Source organism: Hylaeus anthracinus, unplaced genomic scaffold, assembly GCF_026225885.1.
Source record: "Hylaeus anthracinus isolate JK02 unplaced genomic scaffold, UHH_iyHylAnth1.0_haploid 11985, whole genome shotgun sequence".
NCBI classification, from domain to species: domain Eukaryota; kingdom Metazoa; phylum Arthropoda; class Insecta; order Hymenoptera; family Colletidae; genus Hylaeus; species Hylaeus anthracinus.
This window is the reverse complement of record NW_026534333.1, coordinates 6,166,241-6,183,512: the sequence shown is the minus strand read 5'-3', so window position 1 is coordinate 6,183,512 and position 17,272 is coordinate 6,166,241. Positions and strand designations below refer to the sequence as shown.

Below are 17,272 nucleotides of genomic sequence, written 5' to 3'. Positions count from 1 at the left end.
AAACATAAAATTGGTTAGAGGTTATGTTTATGTAGCAAAGTATTCTATACTATATATATATATATACATGTGTGTATCGTATCCACATTTCTAGTATGTAAATTATCCTGATGAAAATGTTCGCAGAATTTACAAGTCGTATCAAAATACGCAGCAGAACTCGACGAAAATTTAGCAAATTTAGAAGAAGATATTATTAAAACTGGCCAATTGCTCAACGCAATTGAAACTAAAACGGATCGAGTTTAGATGAACTCATCTGAATAATATGCAAGAGTTCAAGATGCAAATTGTTTGTAAAACTTATATACACATGGAAATAAATTTTTTATAATACCTTTCATTCGCATTTTATTTTAATCTTCACTAACAACAATGCAACATTATTTCACCTAACATACCGCGGAACAATCGATTAGGAACAGTGCCAGGTTTACTCAATCATCCTGAAAGATAAAATATCCACTGATTGCAATTCGTGATTTTAGATTATCGCAGCGGGTAATCAAATCGACCGCGAATAAAACTAATGAGAATAATGAATGGAAATTGCGATATGTATATTCCATTCGGCAGCATGTCGAGATATACGACGTATTTTACGTATGAAAAAGTTAATTTCGAAAATACAACATACTGAAAGTATATTATAGGCGATATATATTGTTTTAATAAGTATTAACGTTTACACTTTTATCTTATGACGGTACTGCAGTTCTATCGTAAGTCGTAAAATTTTCAATTAAAACGCCCTAGTAAAGACATAGGAGTCCAGCTCTTAGTTTCTTCGAGAGACTCTAAAAGACTGAAATAACTGTAAAGTATGTAAATTTTTAAAACTCAGTTCGTATTCCGTAAGGAGGGAAACGCTTGAACGCGTAGCTTCACAGGTAGAAATTTACGAACTTGAAGAAGAAATTTTAGTGACGTTGAAAAGGATTCACGAAGAAATTGCGCCAAACACCGGTTTAACAAGTATGAATCAACAATATTTCTCGGTACTGAGCAAATTGGATTTACGCTATTCGTCCAATTAATTATCCATTATAGAATTGCGTTTCACCCATTCCCAGCGTTTCGGGTGTCAAAAATACACCCTAACAAATTGGGCAGTTTGGCCAGTCGAATATCGTTCGGATCCAACCGAGATGATGCTCGTTGGGGGTAATTGCGGTCGTCTCCTTCCTGGTATGATATCAGTTTCAATAAAAGTAATTATCGTAACAGTCCTTTCGAAGTAAAAATCGATGGGCATAGATGAGGGTGGAAGTAAATTGGGTACGACTATTACGTGTGCACAAACGAGACGCGCGTATAATGAATTCAATTGTTTGGTGTGTGCTTTTTATTGCTCCTACTCCTCGTTGTGTCGTCCAATCGGGGATAAGCGAGGGCGCCCGTCGCTACATTCGAAATATATAAACGTGTCAATAACTGTTCCTCGACGCTCAGTCAGTATTTTTGTTCGCCGCTGTCAAACTGACGATTAATAGTGAACCAGCCCAGATCTCATTTCCAAGTCCAAGAGAAAGTATCAGAAGAAACGGTAAGTTCGATTTGTAACGGGGGATCCTGGAACATCGACTTTCCGCTCGTCAACGTTTTCCCTCCTCCACCGTTATAGTTGATATCACGTGCAACAGACAAACCATAAAAACGAAATGTTTGCTAACTTTCTGGAAACGATAGTAAGTCACGGTTTACACCGCCTATTTCTCGCGAAATCGTAGAAAATTCGTCATCAGCAATCGTTCGATTTGATTCCTTTCAGATAGATAAAGTTATCGTAGTTTTTCGAACTTCGTAATTTCGAACAACGAAACTTTGATAATCATCGTTGGTTAACATACGGATGAGGTTTTTTCGAAGTAGAAAAATATTAATTTTTCTAAGAAAACAGAAATTATTTGAAAAAAAAAAAAAAAAGAAGGCCAATTTTCACCCTTGTCGGCGTTTTCGTTTGACGCTGCATATTTTCTTATCGCGGTATGCGGTTTACTCTCATATCACCACTAGATTAAGATACTGTTAAAGGGCTTTGTGGAAAGAGGGCGCAAGATCGTAGGGAAGATGCGAAGATTGTATAAGAAGTTGCATCATTCGGTTTGAAACCTCCTCCCGTGATGTGCGCTCCTAGAAAGCATCTCCGGCGCGAGTATCTTTATCGAAAATTATATCTGACTGCGGTACCGGGATTTGATATTTCTGCGAGCCTTTTATCAGCGTGTGACAATTATCCGTCGTGATTTAACGATACAAAGGTAAGGCGATCGAATTCTTATTTAAGAACGTGCACGAATTATCGTTCGTAACGACATTCTCGCGCCAGGCCACGTGTAAATCGATTTTATAAAATAAGATAGGAACGGCGGGTTCAAAATTTCGTATAACGCGATATAGATACGACTTTAAAAATAGCAAGTCAGCAGCGCAAGAATATTCAATTTTTACATTGTTTTAACGTCTTCGAAAGTAGGTAATGTACAGACAACTGCATTCTATTTTTGGCTCACATATTTTAACGAGAGAATTGCAATACATTTTTATTAATGTTCTCATACTCGTACCAGCTTCCAATTGCAACTACGAAAAGTTTACTAAAATATTTATCTCCTGTTATTAATTAATATTCCGCGCGTATCAGTTGTTTCGTAAGAATGTCGAAAGAAAAATCTGGTCTTTTTCTAAAAATAAACAGCGCTATATCCCGGTTTGGTTGCATTCGATTATCCCGTGTTTTTATTGCTTCTTTACCAGACAGGGACAATGCAAAAGAGATACGCCTAAGTACGTTAAAGACACCCATTCAGCTCGTAAGATAATTTTTTCCACGACATTCGCAATCACATTGTAAGTGTTTCGGATAACATTGTGATACCTTCACGCTTCAGATTTATATAATAACGCGATTACTTGTGCTTATGCAACTTATTGTACGTATATGAAGAAACTATCGTTCCCCGTAATTGTTGGTAGTTAAATATAAACATTTCATCGGACTTCATTGAAACATCATTGAAACTTGTCTCCGTCTCTCATTTATGCGACGATAAGTCCGTCCAATATCTCGGAAGTTTAAGTCACTTTTAACTTGTCCCTCGTAGTCGCTGCAGGCGTATTTGCAGCAAAAAAAAACCGACACACGTACACCACACTCCATCGCGTATATATCGTCATCCGATTCTCCCCTATTTTTTGCACCACATGTGTTTCATTAACGCGCGAGAGAATTCGTTTCCAAACATCTTGCCTCGTTAACGAACCGAGTTACTTAATCTCCGTTAAACCCGCGCGCGTGACCTTCCTTCCTTTCGCGAAGAAGAAAGGGGAGCAAACGAAACGAAACGAAAATTGTCGAAAATAAAACGGTGTTAATATTCGTGAAATGTTAAACCTGCGAACAAGTAGGTTTACGTTACGAGCTCTCGATCGAACGTATCGGTAGAGAGGAATCATGCGATACCGATTACATCGAAACACGCACCGTTTGCTTGAAAATGACACATTCTTGGTGGTCTCGCTGCCGTACGTGAAATACCGTTACAAGGATGCGACGAAGGTATCGAAGCACTTTATATTACGACAATAGAATAGATAAAGAAATCACTAATTTGGTGATTTCGATGCCCACTTTAAAGAACAGGCCATGCGGCCGATGAACGTCCCATCCGGCCAGTGCGAGTAGAACATGCATCGATTATGATTTTGCAGAGGAAAGTAAAAGTACTCCTTTCAAACAAATATTGAAAAGATATTGATCCATACATCCTCAAAAGATACAGAAAACAAAGTTTGCGATATCAATGCTCCGCTGGTTTCCAATGGAGAGGACAGTAACGACTTGGATCGCGAGCTTCTCGCTCGATAAGAGCATCAGAAATATTTTTAAACGCGATTGGCTTTTTTTCTAGAAGTGTTTCACTTGAATTCAAATTCAAGCAAATCAATTCTTGCAATCCTAGTTTCGACAACAAGTCTCCGTACGTTTTAAGATTGTTATCGTAAAAACCACTCAGCATTCTCGAAATCCGAATTAATTGTTCCTGGAAAAATCTTGGGTCGAACGACATTGAACGCGAGTTGACGCTGACGTGAATCACGCAAGAAAATGTGTCAAATCAGAGTTCTGGTTAGTTGGGTGATAAAATTAGTCGCGTTCGGATACGTGTGGTCTGAAAACAAACAATCCCCTTCGAATTCAAATTTGCCATTACCATATCTGTATATCTATATCTCGTTGAATGTACAGTTCAAATTGTAACTTTTATTTGACCAGTAACGGATAAGAAATCGTTTTTTTTTTATCTCACATTCGTTGTTCGACGTTTTTATCTGGATAAGAATTTTTTCCACGTCTGATTCGTAACATTGTAACGTTTCCTCATCTTTTCAGTCCGTTACGTACATTCGTAAACGTCACGAGACATTCGTAAACGTATCTTACTTGAACATTATTTAAATAGCCATGAATAATTCTATTCAAATGGATGTGCATAACGTTATTTAAATGCCAAGTTACAATGTTTAAGGTACGAAAAATGCACAGACTATTTGCGAATAAGTTGTCAGGAATTTTTATTGGAAACGACTCGACTACAACATTTTAAGAATGTAATTTCAAGTATGCCAGAACCCTACTTTAATTCTTCTTGGACAATCTTCGGCCAAACGAATTGGATTCGACTCGACTTCATTGAAAATTGCGTTAAATCACAGAGAATCATAATATTTACAGTGGTATTATCGGGAATTGGAAGGCGAAGTTAACTAACAATACGTACTGATAAGAGTGACACTTAAAAGAGAAAGAATGCAGTGTATATGTTATTCGTTATTATTGTAGATATTTAATTATCTTTATTGTTGCCAATTGTGTTCCTTGAGGAAGGTCGAATGAATCGATATTATAAATCGCGCACCTAACCCGACAATTAAATCCTCATCGGTCCGATTTCTGCGAAAAGAACATGACGTTCGATGTCCGTCAACTTCACTCTGATTCAATTATTACACAACGTCCTTTCACATTCATTAAAGCGTTTCGTTTATGTTCTTTTATTAATAATACCGTTACTCGACATCAGTATTTACACGATGCAGCGATACCAACGCATTCGCTATCCGCCATTCAATTGAAAGTCCCGTCGCAGACGGTGCTACAGCATTTCCAGCGATTTTATCAAACATGGTTGTTCTAATTTACAATTTCATATTTTTTTCAGATGCAATCGTCCTCAGCGCTGCTAAAGTTCGTTTACATTATCATAGTGTCGTGTACGGTTTCGGGACATCCCTTCTCGTTCCTACCGCGGTATGCCGTCGAACGTGCTGCTGAACGTAGAAGCATAGGAAAACAAGTAAACAATCACAGATCTAATTTTCTGACACCATTAGCGGAATACGGAGCACGATCGGCCGAACCGAAGGTAAACATAATAAATGAAATAAATAGGATACTCGTAAATATTTGCTTTTCCACGGTTAAATCTGCTTTTGCAGCAGTCGACTAATCTCGACAACGTTTAATCCGTCACGAATTCTTTTGCAAAATCGATGTTTGTTATTTATAAAAATTACACAATACTCAACACGTTTGGTATCAACCGTCGCGTATGCATTTCACGTCCGTGTAAACAAATGAAATGTAAATTATAATACCAATGTTACATTAGGTGTGATTTGTGCAAACAAGACATTGGTACACGATGAAAATGATTCAAGTAACTACATCGAATCTTTGTTTTAATTTCCAGCCCGTGGAACCATGGACCAAAATCACTCAACATCCCGTGAACGGCATCGAGACGACCGTGGGGTAAATATGGAATAAACTCAAACAAGAAATGATTATCGAACAAAGATAACAGTGTTTAATCGTCTGTTTTCATCTGTTCCAGGAGCAGGGTGGAATTAGAATGCAAAGCTAGCGGTAGCCCACCACCAGAAATTCTGTGGTTCACTGGTAGCGGAAGTAACGAAGAGGTGAATATTACGATCGGGCGTCGTTCGATTGTACTACAATTACAGGAAGACATTGATTGTTTAATGTTCGTTTTTCTTCAATGTAGCTCGTCGACTACGTTACAGCCAACACGCATTCCTTGTACGATCCATCCGAGGAGTGGAAAGGAGTGGCCAGAATTAATTCGAAGCTCGTGATAGAATGCGTTACGCCGGATGATGCTGGATTGATCTACTGTGCGTCGGTTTCAGCGAGAGAAGTAAAGGTATCCACTCCTACAGTGCTGCTGGTTAATAGTAAGTGGAATACAATTAACAATTAACCGTGAACGTTGCCAATTATCTAAATCTCCATTAATATAATTACATTTCACGTGACATCTATCACTCGCATAACTTATACGACCCGTATATTTAGTTAAGATTGACTTCCTAATCTTCTGACTCGACTTCTCTTCGTCGTTTCAAAAATGAACTTCGGTAAATGTATTCGTTGATCCCGCTATTCGGAAAATTGGCTTATATCGTTTCATTCCATTCGAATAACGTCATCAATTATCAATGAACTAATTTGTCACAGGTGAGGAAAGTGGCAACAGCAATTGCAGCTCTGAAAGTGACCCGACAATTACGCTGTACTCTCCTACGCGAGTAGCTAACATCGGAGCGACCGTCGTGCTTCCGTGCAGGGCAAGTGGCAAACCAACGCCAGAAATTTCATGGGTGGACAACTTCAATGTACCGTTAACTCTGTCGACGAATCTGCGACACAGAGTATTGGATAGTGGTGATTTGTTGATAGAGGAACTTTTATGGGAAGACATGGGCGGTTACACTTGTAAAGCCAAGTCTGGGCATCGTCAGCAAATCGTCAGCACATTCCTCTATCCATTACGTGTAAGTTTCTCCATCCGCGTTTAAACATCTTATCATCTCGATTAACGCGAAATTGCGTTCGTTGCCGTGAATATTTCTTAATAGTTTAGCACAAGAAGAAGGGAAGTACGTAATTCTATAATAAAAACAATGAAATAGGAAAATTTTTTCGGTATGAACTTTAACATTGAAATTGAACATTTTTTTCTTTATGTCCTCAATAACGTCCATTAAGTTAGTTTGAGACCAACCGTCCTATTTCTATATGTTATTTTTCTTTAAACGATTGAAAGTAACGATGAGTTGTTTCTTTTTCTCCTTGCAGCCTGAAACGGAGGTGGACCGAACGGTTAATTGAAGAATCATCACAGTCACTTTCTTATTGTACAACGTGCGGAACAAACTGGATAAAATACGCTAAGTTTCGGTGTTCGTTAACGTCAAAACGGTATTATGTTAATATAAGCACTATACATATGTAATTCTATTACATACAATAGAATTATATATTAGATGTAATAGAATTATGTATTGGTACTAATAACTCGACAACGCGTGCGAGAATTAGCAACGCTTTATTTAATTATACTATTAATGAAATCTTACTTAAAAATTTTATAAAAGATTTTTGCGTGCCAAAGAATTTTTTATATTCGTACCACTAATTTTAGTGGAAACAGCGATTTCAGACTATTTCAATATTTAATTAATTATGTATTTCGTAATACCTCTTGAATGAGGTATAGTATAGTTTTTTAACGTATTATTTATTTATTATCCGTGTACAGTGGACGCCGATCGCAGAGGCAGATAAAACTGAAAGTTACTTCGTTTAATGTTAAGACTAGTTGTTAAACCAGTGATTCTGTGAAAAAGAGACATGTCGCCCTTCAGCCTTGGATTATTATTTCGCTTATTATTCACTAGTATTAATTATTATTGGTTACACAACTTTAGTATTTCACTCTACCATTTCTTCGAGTCTACCATAATCTAGTGTCTACTGTGAAATGCTATATTCTTTTTTTTATAAATAAATGTATTTCTTTTCGTACAAAGTTTGTGAATTGTTTATGTATTTATTTCCCTCCATTTAACTTTTCGTTAGTCTAATTCTGTAATGAGTTGTACGAGTCATAATAAATTATAAATCTGACACAGACCTTGGAGCCAAGATCATTAGGCCATCATAGGCCATTCGATAGTGCTTTATCATCTTCGTTTAGAACACGTGTTCGGAATAACTAACTATTAAAAATGGGAAAAAAGTTAACGGCAAAAATTGGACCTTCGATTTTAAATGCCGATTTGGCACAACTTTCGGAGGAATCACAAAGATTAATTAAAAATGGTGCCGACTATTTGCATTTAGATGTTATGGATGGACACTTTGTACCTAACCTTACTTTTGGACACCCATTGGTAAAATGCCTTCGCAGTAAAGTGAAAGATGCTTTTCTAGAAACGCACATGATGGTTTCTAAACCAGAACAGGTATACCACGTTGCTCTTTATCACGCAGTATTACTAAGCCTAAATTATGGGATTGTTAAATAATACTACTGTTTCCCTATTTGTCATTTAATTATTTTAGTGGATAGAGCCTATGGCCGATGCTGGTGTCAACCAATATACTTTCCATGTTGAACCTGTGAAGGATGTCCCTCTACTTTGTAGAAAAATAAAAGAAGCAGGAATGACTGTATGTACTTTACAGAATATTCTATGGTTCAACTGTTACAAAATTACAAATTCTTTCCTTTAATTAAAGGTTGGAGTAGCTCTTAAGCCTGGTACACCAGTGGATGTGGTTGTAGATTACATTGATTTAGCAGATATGGTATTAATTATGACAGTAGAGCCAGGATTTGGTGGCCAAAAGTTCATGGAACCAATGATGGAAAAAGTAGCATGGTTGAGAAAAAACTACCCTACGTTAGATATAGAAGTAGATGGTGGTGTTGGGCCAGCTACTATTGATGCATGTGCAAAAGTATGTACAACAATTTAATTAAATAAAAATGTCTAAATTGTATTACAATCAATATATTTCTTTAGGCTGGGGCAAATATGATCGTTTCCGGAACTGCAGTTATAGGTTCTTCTGACCAAGCAAAAGTCATAAACACTTTAAGAGATACAGTGAATTGTGTATTACAAGGCAATTGAAAGTAGGAATAAAAATAACTTTGTATATATTACAAATTTTGTAAATATTTTATAGTATAATATTATACAATGTTTACAAAGAAAAGGAAAAGAATAAAAAAATTGAATTTTTTAAAGTAGCACATTTACTTCCTTACTCCTTTCCCATATAATAATTTTCCAAGCCTGATATCTCTGTTTCCTTCTTACTAGTTTTTAAAGAACTAAGCAATAATGTTGTACTCACTGATGGTTCAATTATCTACACAACCATTAAAGAGAGGATTCGGCAAAAGAGAAAATTTAGGAGTTAGTTTCATTCTTAATGCTGCTAAACTAATCAGTATGGCTTCTTCAGTTCTTATAGTTCTGGACCCTTGCAGAGGACAGGTATTCAAATATTTGTGAAACACCAAAGACGGATCATCCACATTTAAATTAGGATCAACATCTACTGCAGCTTCCAATCCACACAATCCTCCAAACACTACCAAGGTATGATGATATTCCATGCTTCTTGGTTCTATATCATCAACAGATGTTCCTTTATCAGAAGTTCCAATCATTAAGTCATATCCATTTTTATAAGGACACTGTGTTAATGCTTCTGTTAGATTGTTAGCTAATCTCACTGTGTATCCCCAATATGTACCGGTTTCCAATTTAGGAATGTCAGGTGGTACAATGAAACCTCTTAACTTTTTTGGATTCAACTGATCTTGAGGTATTTTTACTGTAACTCTCAGTCCAGTGGTTAATACTTTATCTACCTTGACATCATTTAATAATCCCACATTAACATAGGAACCTTTGCCAGCTTTAACTGGTTTGTTTGTAATTACTCCTTCTCTATATAAAGATACATCTTGCTGACGTAAATGATGTGGGGCATCTAATGGATTTAACACTCCAGCATATTGTAAATCCTTATGAATCGGGAAGAAATATTTTCTTAAATATTGTGGACATTCAAGATATTGCAATATTCTAGCCAATTGCAAGCATGCGACTCTTCTTTCACCAAACGCTTCGTCTTTTCTTACTTTCTTCTTTTCAGTTTCAGTTATTTCGCCTTTGTCATCGAAAACAACAATTTCATCTATTTGATAAATGCACGCCGCACGTGCGATCTGCCCTGCCAAATATGTTCGTAATTCCTGAGATTGTGCATTGTCCAAAATAGAACCAGGAACCGCAATACTAACGGTTGAAATATCTTTTTTCTCAAACTGTTGTTCTTCGATGGATTCCAGCGGCTCTTTTTCTAGTTCTTGATTATCTAGCTTCAACTTTTTTGCTAACCTTTCTTCCCGCCACTTTTTTCGTTGTTCTTTATGTAAACGATTGGTTTCTTTCCAGGTTACAGGTTTGACTGACATTTCTTTAATTTTTCAACAATATTCCGTTATATTCAATATATATTTATCACTTTTCACAGATACATACTTTAGTTTCAATCACATTTTTCTTCAACACGGTAGAAACCTTAAGAAACTACTAGAAACAGTTGGAGCAAATTGGTGTTGATCATTGAAGACTATATCAGCTGATTTCGTTTGGTAGCTTATTTATTTCGTGTTTATTTATATTTTTCAAATTTTTAAGAAATTTGTGAATTCACGTTGAGTTATGGCCGCAGAAGAAGGTTTTGAACAGGTACTTTTGGTGAATTCATCGAACTTTACTATTTCGTGCTATTTTTTATATGAATCAATGAAGTACATAACCTCAATTATCACTTAAAATATATTTACAACTCATCTCATATTAATTCCTGTCTATGACATTTTGTATGAACTGAATTATAACAAAATGACAATTTAAATATCGCAGTTTGAAGATGAAGAAGCAGAAATTCCGATCGGTGGAACTTTACCTGGCGGTAGAAAGCGTTTATTTTCGAAGGAATTGCGCTGCATGATGTACGGTTTTGGAGATGATCAAAATCCTTATACAGAGAGCGTGGATTTATTAGAAGATCTGGTTATTGAATTCATTACTGAAATGACACACAGGGCTATGGAAATTGGACGCACTGGTCGCGTCCAAGTAGAAGATATTGTATTTTTAGGTAGTATCAACAAGTGGTCTCTTTTATATGTTATATACAAAAATGTAATTAAACGATTTGTTTTACAGTTAAAAAAGATCCAAGAAAATATGCAAGAGTAAAGGATCTCTTGACCATGAATGAAGAATTGAAAAAAGCTAGAAAAGCATTTGATGAAGTTAAATATGCAGGTACCGTTAGTCAATAAATATGTTTTGTTACTCTGTCAATATCTGAAGCGTATGAAAGACACTTTTTATTCTACTTGAACTTTTTATTTTATTAAATATTTATGATCGTTTTTTTTATTGTTCTTTTAAATATTTTTTTATGAGTTTTTGTTTTGAGAAGAAGAAGTATTGTGGAATTTCATAAAAGTTCAAGTAGAAATTATTCAAAGAAAAGTAAACTATTTGATGTTTCAAACTGTTTTTTTGAAATCGTGCAATACTACTATTAAAAATAAATATTGTGTTGTAGTAGTTGCACCATTAATTATGATTTATTTACAAATATGGATTGCTATGTGCTTGTATAATGCATCTTTATAGTACTTCTTGCTTGCTTATCTATATCAAATTTAGAAAAATATGAAAGAGTGCAGTATTTAAAATTACTAAATTAACAAAAAAAAGGTTCAGATGGAAACATTATGCGTTACCTATGTAATGTGTAACAACTATCATATAAATGATATCCTATTTTTATTACTTTTTTGTTTTGAAGGATTTGTAGTATGAAATATATGTATATGAAAATAGAATATAGAAACAAATATTTATATTTTCATTGTAATGATTGATTAATTACATATAAGTATATATTTCATTTACGGGTACTTATGTATATGTAATTAATAATTTTATAATTGAAGTAGCTTATTGTATTATTCTATAATGTAAATAAAAGATTATGTACAGGCCTATTTGCCTAATATTACCACTTAAAATACTTTTTTGTGTGTAATTTGGAAGAGAAGTATTGTAGGTTAGGAACTATTTGATTTTGAAAGTGATTCAGAATTATATACATTTCCTTCTACGATTATTATTACATAAAGTAAATAATGCATGTTTTAAATTCAAATTATATTTTAAGAATTATGTCGGTTTCATTGCTTTAATTACATTATTCTTTTGCGTGTGTGTGCGCGCGCGTGTGTTTATTGTTTTCACTTTTTTGAATTATAGAGGACAGCATTGCAACGTTTGCCTGGCTAATCTGCATTTGAATTTTACTAAATTAGTCTTTGCGAATTGATATCAGAAACAGCTTGTTTTGCTGACAGAATAACATCATTCAGTCCTACTCCTTGGTATGAAGAGCCACACAATCCTAGAGGAAGTTTGTGCATGGAGATATAATTATGGATGCGGGTTAAGCGTTGCATGTGACCTACTATGTGCTGCGGAATACAGTCCTTCAAAATGGAAACATTGTATGACATGGGATCTTCCCCGATTTGTAAGATTTCTTTCACTTGATCGACTGCTACATTCAACAAATGCTCTTCTGATGAGCAGTTACCAAAGTATTTCTCAAACCATGCCCCACCCATCATCACTGTTAGTACCTGGAGTTCAAACATTAGAAATGTTCAACATTAAGAAGCTCTTCTAGTCCATAACTTATTTGTAAGCGAATACAGTAAGTTTTCAACTTATATGGGTAATTTGTTTTAAAAATTTGAAATATTATTTAATATCTGAATACATACACAACTGTATTTATATGAATCCATGTATCTTGAGAACTTACTCTACTTAGAAATTAAGAATTATTTTGTGATTGGAAATATTACATTCAGTATGATAAACAACAAACTGGAGCATAATAATTAATGTGAAACATCAAAACTGTGACAGGAAAAATGTCAGGTAATAAAAATGTTTGTTTATACATACCGTTGTTTTGGAGTCTCCAGGAAAAACACATGAATCAAATATCACTCCTAGAATTGGAAGTTCTTCTTTTGGTGGAATAAGAAGTCCAAATGCATTTATAGGTAAGACATCTTCAGGATATTCGAGATTAACTACACCTACTGTCACAGTAGGTATACCTCTTAATTCGTTAGATAATTCTGGATGTTGGTCTTGCACAAGGCTTGCTAAAGTTTTTGCAGGCAAGCTTGAAATAATATGAGAATATTCTTGAACTTCTCCATTTACAGTTAATTTTGCACGACCTTTATCAAACTTAATTTGTTCACATTTATGTTCTGTTTTAATATTTACTCCACGTTTAGTTATATTACTAACTAATGCAAGTGGTAATTGTTCAAGACCTCCTTTAATGCCCCATACAGACCACATTTCTTTTTTAGCTCTTTCTGCTAAATTTGTTAGTGTATTATGTGATTCCACATTTGACTGATTATCATTTGTAGATGATTTAGTTTTTTTATTTCTTCTTATCAATTCTAGCACCAAACCTTTGACTATAGATCCATGTTTTTGTTCCAATTCAAATAAATTTTTCATAATAGAGTTAACACTTATTTTGTGTGCATCTCCTGCCCAGATTCCACAAACCATTGGAGAGATCATTTTATCAGCTACATCTTTGCCTAATCTCCTTTCTATAAAACTATATATACTTTCATCATCCACAGATACTTTTGGAGCTCTTAAATCGTTCCAAACAACACTAAGCATAGAACGATTTAATAATGTATTCTTTTTAATAACACCCTTGAAACTATTAGGTAACAAATGTAACTGATTATCTGAATAAATCAAGCGGTTTTTAGCCACAGGATGACTATTTGGAATTGGAATAACTTTATCTGATAATTCTAATTGTTCTATTAACTCTAATGTATTTTTTCCACTTGCACCCGTGGGTCTAATAGTTCGTGGACCTTGTTCAAAAATTGTTCCATTGGGCTGTTTTAAAGAACGTACCCAACCACCCACTCTATTCGAACCTTCCAGTATTACTATTGGAACTAGTTTTGAATTCTGAAGTGCATAATACGCAGCTGATAAACCTGACATACCAGCACCTAGTATTGCTGTCATGCTGAACTGTACCAATAAATATTTTATATTGAAATAAATAATAAATTACATTAAACAACATGCAAGTTCTTTTTCTTAATATGACTAACCTATAATGAATTCAATAGGTTTATAAAAATCTACATATTTGAAAATGCTCAACAAGCTGTAAGTACACTGTTAATGTTATTTGAATTCTTTTATATTACAAATTAATTGTACCTACTAGCGGTATAAAGAAAGGTTATGTTTTAACAGTTCAGCAGTTGTCAGTCTGAATGGTCTGAATTTCATCCTCTGAAATAGCATAAATCATGTTCATGTGAAATAAACGTGACAATGATTCTTACTTCGAAATAAAGTGATTTGAATTAAAATTTAAATTTGCCGCTCGAGGACTTTTATTTTCAAATATATACTGTACAAAGTTATTATATATTTATTTCTTACAAAATTTGATTAGCAAAACAACGAAGAAATGATAACTTCTTGTAATAGAGTCATTTTCGTGTGAAATGTATTATTTGAATTTAATATCGATAGTAAGTTTAATAGGACGAAAATGGAACTACCTGCTTACGTCAATAGCTAATTATAATACACGTACTATTAATTTAATATTCTAGTACTGTCATTCTGTATACTTCAAGCGATTAAGGTAACGTACAATATAAGTTATTTAATAGATTTTACACGGATTCCCGCCAAAGTAATCTGTATATTCAGTGAAACATTATTTTTGCTACTGTAAAACTCTTTCTTTGATAACCTTTAACATTATAGTTATTAAAATTCCTGACATAAAAATTAAAATGAAAGACGGCAGCAGATTGCTATCAATTCTTTTGAAAGTTTCGGAAAAAGCAGCAAACATTGCAAGAGCCTGTAGACAGAACGATGCTCTGTTTAAATTACTTGTGCAAGAAAAATCAGAGGAGGAGAAGAATCCACGCTTTTTTCAAGATTTCAAGACACTGGCAGATGTTCTTATACAAGAAACAATTAGACATGACTTAGAAATTGAAGTGAGTTAGCAGAACATAAAAAGTATTTAGTTGTCAACAGTTAGAAAATATTAATGTAATTTAGGTGAAACTGAGTAGAGGTAAATTAGATATCATCTATAGAAAATTAGTTTCCAGAATTGGCAAAGGTAGTACAGGGTGAAGAAAATAACACATTTAGCAATGCCATGGGTGAATCTATAGTGGTAGAAGTTTGCTCTACCATTGAAGAAACAACTCAGTTGTTAGCCAAAGTGATGGGCAGTGATACTGCAACTGCTGAATTATTAGCAACCGAAGTTCACAAAGATGTTCAATTCCTAGATGTTCCAGTGGCTGCAGAACTGCCTCTGGATTTTGATATTAATATTTCTGATCTTGGAATATGGATAGATCCAATTGGTAAGGAATGTAATAATAATTTTATTATGGTGGCAAGCTACATACATAGATTTAATTTATTTGCAGCAGGTACGGTATATAATATTAGTGGAATATTATATGTATTGTAATCCTTAGAAACACTTTTTTATTTCCATTATAAATTATTTATAGAAAATAGTTTTTTTCCCTATGGTTACCTTTTGTGGACATTCTTTTTCTGACAAAATATTGTTTTAAGAAAGTTATTATAAATCATTATACAAAATTAGGTAGGCTGTTTGTCAAATCCTCTATTTGTTTTGTAGTTTAATAAAGCATGCCTGAGGAGCAATTCATGGAACTTTTGTAGATTCAACAGCAGATTATATAAATGGAGGTGAAAAGGTGGATGATGTCACTGGCATGCACTTGAGTGGTTTAAGGTGTGTTACTGTCTTGATTGGGGCATATTTGAAGAGCACAGGCATACCAGTTGTTGGGGTAGTTAATCAACCTTTTTATACAAATGAGAATTTATCGTAAGTAAAATGAAGATGTACTATGAGTTTAACATTAGCAATGTTTAAATGTTAAATGTTAAATGTATTTTAATTTGTCTGACAGATGGAAAGGCAACTGTTATTGGGGACTTGTGGAAAATGATACTGGAAAATGTTCCATAAATGAAGAACCTAATGATAAAATGATAGCTGTTATTAGTAGAGTAGAAGATGTTAATATAAAATCTAAACTATTAAATGCTGGGTTCACATTAGTAGAAGCTACAGGAGCTGGTTATAAAATTTTAAGTGTTGCTCTTGGACAAGCTGATGTTTACATTTTATCAAAAAGTTCTACATACAAGTGGGATACTTGTGGTCCTCATGCCCTTTTACGTTCTTTACATGGGGGCATCATTGAATTCCAGACATTTATAGATAATTCTGATTTAAACTATACGGATATAAAATATATATCTACAACTAATAATTCGTCAAATAGCTCTGGTTTGATAGCTTATCGGAAGTTTGAAAGCTTGCAAACTTTAAAATCTATTTTATGCAAATAGATTATAGTAGTATTTTATTTACTTACATATTTTATGTATAGTGATAATAATTCTAAGTGGAATTTTAATGTTTCTAAGAAGAATTTATTTTTGTTGTATTTATTGTTACTTGCAATTTTACTTTTTATGGATATAGGTGGCTTCTTCCATAGTAAATATTATTGTATAAAATCGCATTTATGTTGAGCATATACATGAAAGGATTAATCATGTTAAGAACAAATCATTCCTGTATGAAGTGTACGTGTGTTAAATAATTTACCTCTTTGTAGTCCAATTTATAAAGGGCAAAGGGTTCAAATGAATTATACTTCCATTTTTATTCCAAAGTATTTTAGAAATCAAAATTTATATGTGATATTGTTATGTGATTAATATTTTAACAGAGTATATTAAAAAAATGTATCAATAGTACTTAAGGTAAAATAATTGCGTAAATTATTTTATTCTGTATTTTAATATTTGACGCTTGATATGTGTACGCTTGAATGAATAGTAAACATTGTATAATTATTTAATACCATATTCAAGAATCGTTGTTACGATTTTTATTGAAATTAAATAATTACGAGCATTATTTGAAATCTTCGCGCGGTTGCCGACTAAAAATCAGTGGCGCCATCTATTGGTTTGTCCCCGAAGCTCCGATTTTTAACAGGATCACAGAACAGCCGAGGAAGTGGCACAAATCGCGGATGTTAGTGCGAGAGAGAAAGGAATATGTGCGACTGATTTCTAGTTTGTAACCGCGCGAAGATTTCAAATAATGCTCGTAATTATTTAATTTCAATCATAATCA

At 34.0% G+C, this 17,272-nt stretch overlaps 6 protein-coding genes across 11 annotated transcripts; 4 read left to right on the top strand and 2 right to left on the bottom strand.

Moving 5' to 3' along the window:
* Positions 1 to 430: 430 nt before the first annotated feature.
* On the bottom strand, positions 431 to 10,364 carry LOC128886969 (putative methyltransferase C9orf114 homolog). Of its 3 annotated transcripts, none has more exons than XM_054142291.1 (2): positions 9,233 to 10,364; positions 431 to 446 (listed from the first exon to the last, which is right to left on the bottom strand). In XM_054142291.1, exon 1 carries the CDS (start codon positions 10,362 to 10,364, stop codon positions 9,240 to 9,242), a length of 1,125 nt encoding a protein of 374 aa, XP_053998266.1. In that variant the 3' UTR covers positions 431 to 446; positions 9,233 to 9,239. The 3 variants fall into 3 exon arrangements, with proteins under 3 accessions (XP_053998266.1, XP_053998265.1, XP_053998264.1); XM_054142290.1 differs by lacking the exon at positions 431 to 446 and adding an exon at positions 6,857 to 6,973; XM_054142289.1 differs by lacking the exon at positions 431 to 446 and adding an exon at positions 6,991 to 7,163.
* On the top strand, positions 1,389 to 7,898 carry LOC128886971 (neural/ectodermal development factor IMP-L2). Of its 2 annotated transcripts, none has more exons than XM_054142293.1 (7): positions 1,389 to 1,546; positions 5,223 to 5,426; positions 5,754 to 5,815; positions 5,898 to 5,982; positions 6,069 to 6,258; positions 6,542 to 6,858; positions 7,163 to 7,898. In XM_054142293.1, the coding sequence occupies exons 2-7, from the start codon at positions 5,223 to 5,225 to the stop codon at positions 7,193 to 7,195; spliced, it is 891 nt and encodes a 296-aa protein (XP_053998268.1). In that variant the 5' UTR covers positions 1,389 to 1,546; the 3' UTR covers positions 7,196 to 7,898. The 2 variants fall into 2 exon arrangements, with proteins under 2 accessions (XP_053998268.1, XP_053998269.1); XM_054142294.1 differs by lacking the exon at positions 1,389 to 1,546 and adding an exon at positions 1,659 to 2,261.
* Positions 7,942 to 9,124, top strand: LOC128886972 (ribulose-phosphate 3-epimerase). Its single transcript, XM_054142295.1, has 4 exons — positions 7,942 to 8,331; positions 8,432 to 8,539; positions 8,609 to 8,830; positions 8,896 to 9,124. Exons 1-4 carry the CDS (start codon positions 8,095 to 8,097, stop codon positions 9,004 to 9,006), a joined length of 678 nt encoding a protein of 225 aa, XP_053998270.1. The 5' UTR covers positions 7,942 to 8,094; the 3' UTR covers positions 9,007 to 9,124.
* A 95-nt stretch (positions 10,365 to 10,459) lies between the features above and the next one.
* Positions 10,460 to 12,462, top strand: LOC128886973 (transcription initiation factor TFIID subunit 13). 3 transcript variants are annotated; one of them, XM_054142299.1, is made up of 4 exons: positions 10,460 to 10,641; positions 10,819 to 11,056; positions 11,125 to 11,226; positions 12,324 to 12,462. In XM_054142299.1, exons 1-4 carry the CDS (start codon positions 10,615 to 10,617, stop codon positions 12,326 to 12,328), a joined length of 372 nt encoding a protein of 123 aa, XP_053998274.1. In that variant the 5' UTR covers positions 10,460 to 10,614; the 3' UTR covers positions 12,329 to 12,462. The 3 variants fall into 3 exon arrangements, with proteins under 3 accessions (XP_053998274.1, XP_053998272.1, XP_053998273.1); XM_054142297.1 differs by having other exon boundaries at positions 12,226 to 12,399; XM_054142298.1 differs by lacking the exon at positions 12,324 to 12,462 and having other exon boundaries at positions 11,125 to 11,957.
* On the bottom strand, positions 11,904 to 14,294 carry LOC128886967 (protoporphyrinogen oxidase). Its single transcript, XM_054142285.1, has 3 exons — positions 14,148 to 14,294; positions 12,940 to 14,064; positions 11,904 to 12,608 (listed from the first exon to the last, which is right to left on the bottom strand). Exons 2-3 carry the CDS (start codon positions 14,056 to 14,058, stop codon positions 12,273 to 12,275), a joined length of 1,455 nt encoding a protein of 484 aa, XP_053998260.1. The 5' UTR covers positions 14,059 to 14,064; positions 14,148 to 14,294; the 3' UTR covers positions 11,904 to 12,272.
* Positions 14,295 to 14,422: 128 nt separating this feature from the next.
* Positions 14,423 to 16,473, top strand: LOC128886970 (inositol polyphosphate 1-phosphatase). The gene is made up of 5 exons (XM_054142292.1): positions 14,423 to 14,695; positions 14,821 to 15,062; positions 15,173 to 15,443; positions 15,775 to 15,943; positions 16,029 to 16,473. The coding sequence occupies exons 2-5, from the start codon at positions 14,850 to 14,852 to the stop codon at positions 16,471 to 16,473; spliced, it is 1,098 nt and encodes a 365-aa protein (XP_053998267.1). The 5' UTR covers positions 14,423 to 14,695; positions 14,821 to 14,849.
* The last annotated feature ends 799 nt before the right edge of the window (positions 16,474 to 17,272 follow it).